The 2037-nt window shown below is 44.8% G+C and overlaps 1 protein-coding gene across 1 annotated transcript; it reads right to left on the minus strand.

Annotated features, from left to right (window-relative positions):
* Positions 1 to 881: 881 nt before the first annotated feature.
* LOC127410456 (general transcription factor II-I repeat domain-containing protein 2-like) lies at positions 882 to 1586 on the minus strand. The gene has a single exon (XM_051645730.1). The coding sequence runs from the start codon at positions 1584 to 1586 to the stop codon at positions 882 to 884; it is 705 nt and encodes a 234-aa protein (XP_051501690.1).
* Between the last annotated feature and the right edge of the window lie 451 nt (positions 1587 to 2037).

Below are 2037 nucleotides of genomic sequence, written 5' to 3' on the forward strand. Positions count from 1 at the left end.
TTTAGGGTTCTGCCATATGCTCGAGGCAACATTTAAATAAATATCAGAATTAAACACTCTGGACACTTTTGTCCATATCGAGTGCAAATGCAAAATAACGGGATGCGACTTAACCTCTCCGGCTAGTTTAATCGAGAGGCTATGCAGTGGCGAGATAGGGGCAAGAATTTCCTTTTCAATACAAAACCAGGGAGGGGCCCTCTCAGGTGGAAGCAACCAATGAGCCAAATGTCTAAGACCGAATGCATAATAATAAAACAAAATCTTGGGTAGGCCTAGCCCTCCTCTGTCAATTGGCCTATGTAACTTATTGAAATTTAACCTGGGGCGCTTACCATTCCAAATAAAGGACTTCGCTATGCTATCAAATTGCTTGAAATAAGAGAGTGGACAAATCCATGATCTTGAACCATGGAAAGTTCTTTCTTTGGGCACCGCTTTGTCCATTGTGCGTTGTTACTGATTCGTAGTGTACCTGCAATGTTTTATTTTTTCCCGAACATGTACAACGGTGTGCTGAATACACAACCTGGCAAGTTCGGCAAAACTCGCCTTTGATATTGATCCCACCTCACTCCCCATTTGGCCTTGTTCAGCCCAAGGGTAATCGGCGTAACAAAGGCCATTGGCTGTTGGCCCCGAGAAATCCCAAAAGAGGCACGATGAAGCCCCAGAAATGACAGTGGGAACGCAACTGGCACTGGCATGCACAAGCACACCCTCATTTGGCCCGATAGTGGACATGCGGCTAATCAGTACTAGTTGCGCATCTGGAGGAGATTTCTCGCAGTTGAAGGTAAGAGGTGAGGACACCCGCTCTAGTTCACTTTTTATCTTGGCAAAGTCAGAGAAGTGCCGGTTGAACTCATTGTGGTGGTCTGTCAGTGTGGTGGTGTTTTATTGTGGTGGGGTGGTACCTCCAGACTGGCCAACGTTGGGAAATGTGTGAAACACTTGTGGGTCAATTTTTGGGAAAACAAGACCAGCTTAGCTTTGAACGCTCGCACAAATGAATACAGTTTGTGCACAAACACATTCTTTCCTTGAAGTTTTAGGTTGAGTTCATTCAGATGGCCCAGTACATCCACACTGAATGCCAAGTGGCACACCCAGTCTTGATCTTTTAGCTCTGCAAACTCGTCAACCTTCCCCACCATCACAAGAAACGTCTCGATTTCCTCTCCCAGACTTAGCCAGCGAACATTCGAGTGATACAGAAAATCCGTGTACTCTGCGTCAGTGTCGTCAAGTAGCTGAACGAACTGCCGATGGTTGAACCCATGGGCCCAGATGAAGTTCACCAGTTTCACCACAGGCTCAGCGACATGGTCAAGTTTCAGGACAGTTTTGCAAAGGGACTCTTGGTGAAAAATGCAATGCAGGAATATCAAATCTGTGTTGGGATCATCCTCTCTTACTCTGTCCTGTATCCTTCGCAGTAGTCCAACATTCTTCCAGGTTAGATTTGGACATCCATCAGTGGTAACATTTAGCAATTTAGTCCATGGCAGGTTTAATCTCTCCAAACATTCTGACACCCTGTCATAGAGGTCTAATCCCCTTGTTGTCCCCTTCATCGACTCCATGGATAGAAATTTATTCCACCATTTGAAACTTGTCGCTAAGTCCTCAGATGTATATGAGTAGTTGTGCAGTATCTTTGATATCTGTGCTTTTCAAGTGCAATGGAAAAAAAAATGTGAAGGCAGCTGCCTTTGTTGATAATTCAGCAGCCAACTCATCATTAATGATTTCCACACGCCGACTGACTGTGCGGCGAGACAGGCTGATGCTTTAGAATTGTTGGTTATTTTTGGAATTGTTAGAGTTGTTGGTTATCCAAGGGTTTTTGGCCATACCCTTGGTTTTGGTGAAACACCGCCACTGTCTACCATGTAGTCCTTCAAGATCTCCCCCTCTGAAAATGGTTTACTGTGCTTTGCTCTTTTATGTGCCAGCATGTAGGTGACCATTATGCCTTTAGTCCAATTAAAATCTGAACAGTGCCCTCTGTTGGATTTGAGTAATCTAGCAGGA

Source organism: Myxocyprinus asiaticus, chromosome 19 (assembly GCF_019703515.2).
Source record: "Myxocyprinus asiaticus isolate MX2 ecotype Aquarium Trade chromosome 19, UBuf_Myxa_2, whole genome shotgun sequence".
Taxonomy (NCBI): domain Eukaryota; kingdom Metazoa; phylum Chordata; class Actinopteri; order Cypriniformes; family Catostomidae; genus Myxocyprinus; species Myxocyprinus asiaticus.

What these genes read in the sequence shown, in the direction of transcription:
- LOC127410456 (XM_051645730.1), bottom strand. Translation starts at nt 1,586, where the DNA reads ATGGAGTCGATGAAGGGGACAACAAGGGGATTAGACCTCTATGACAGG.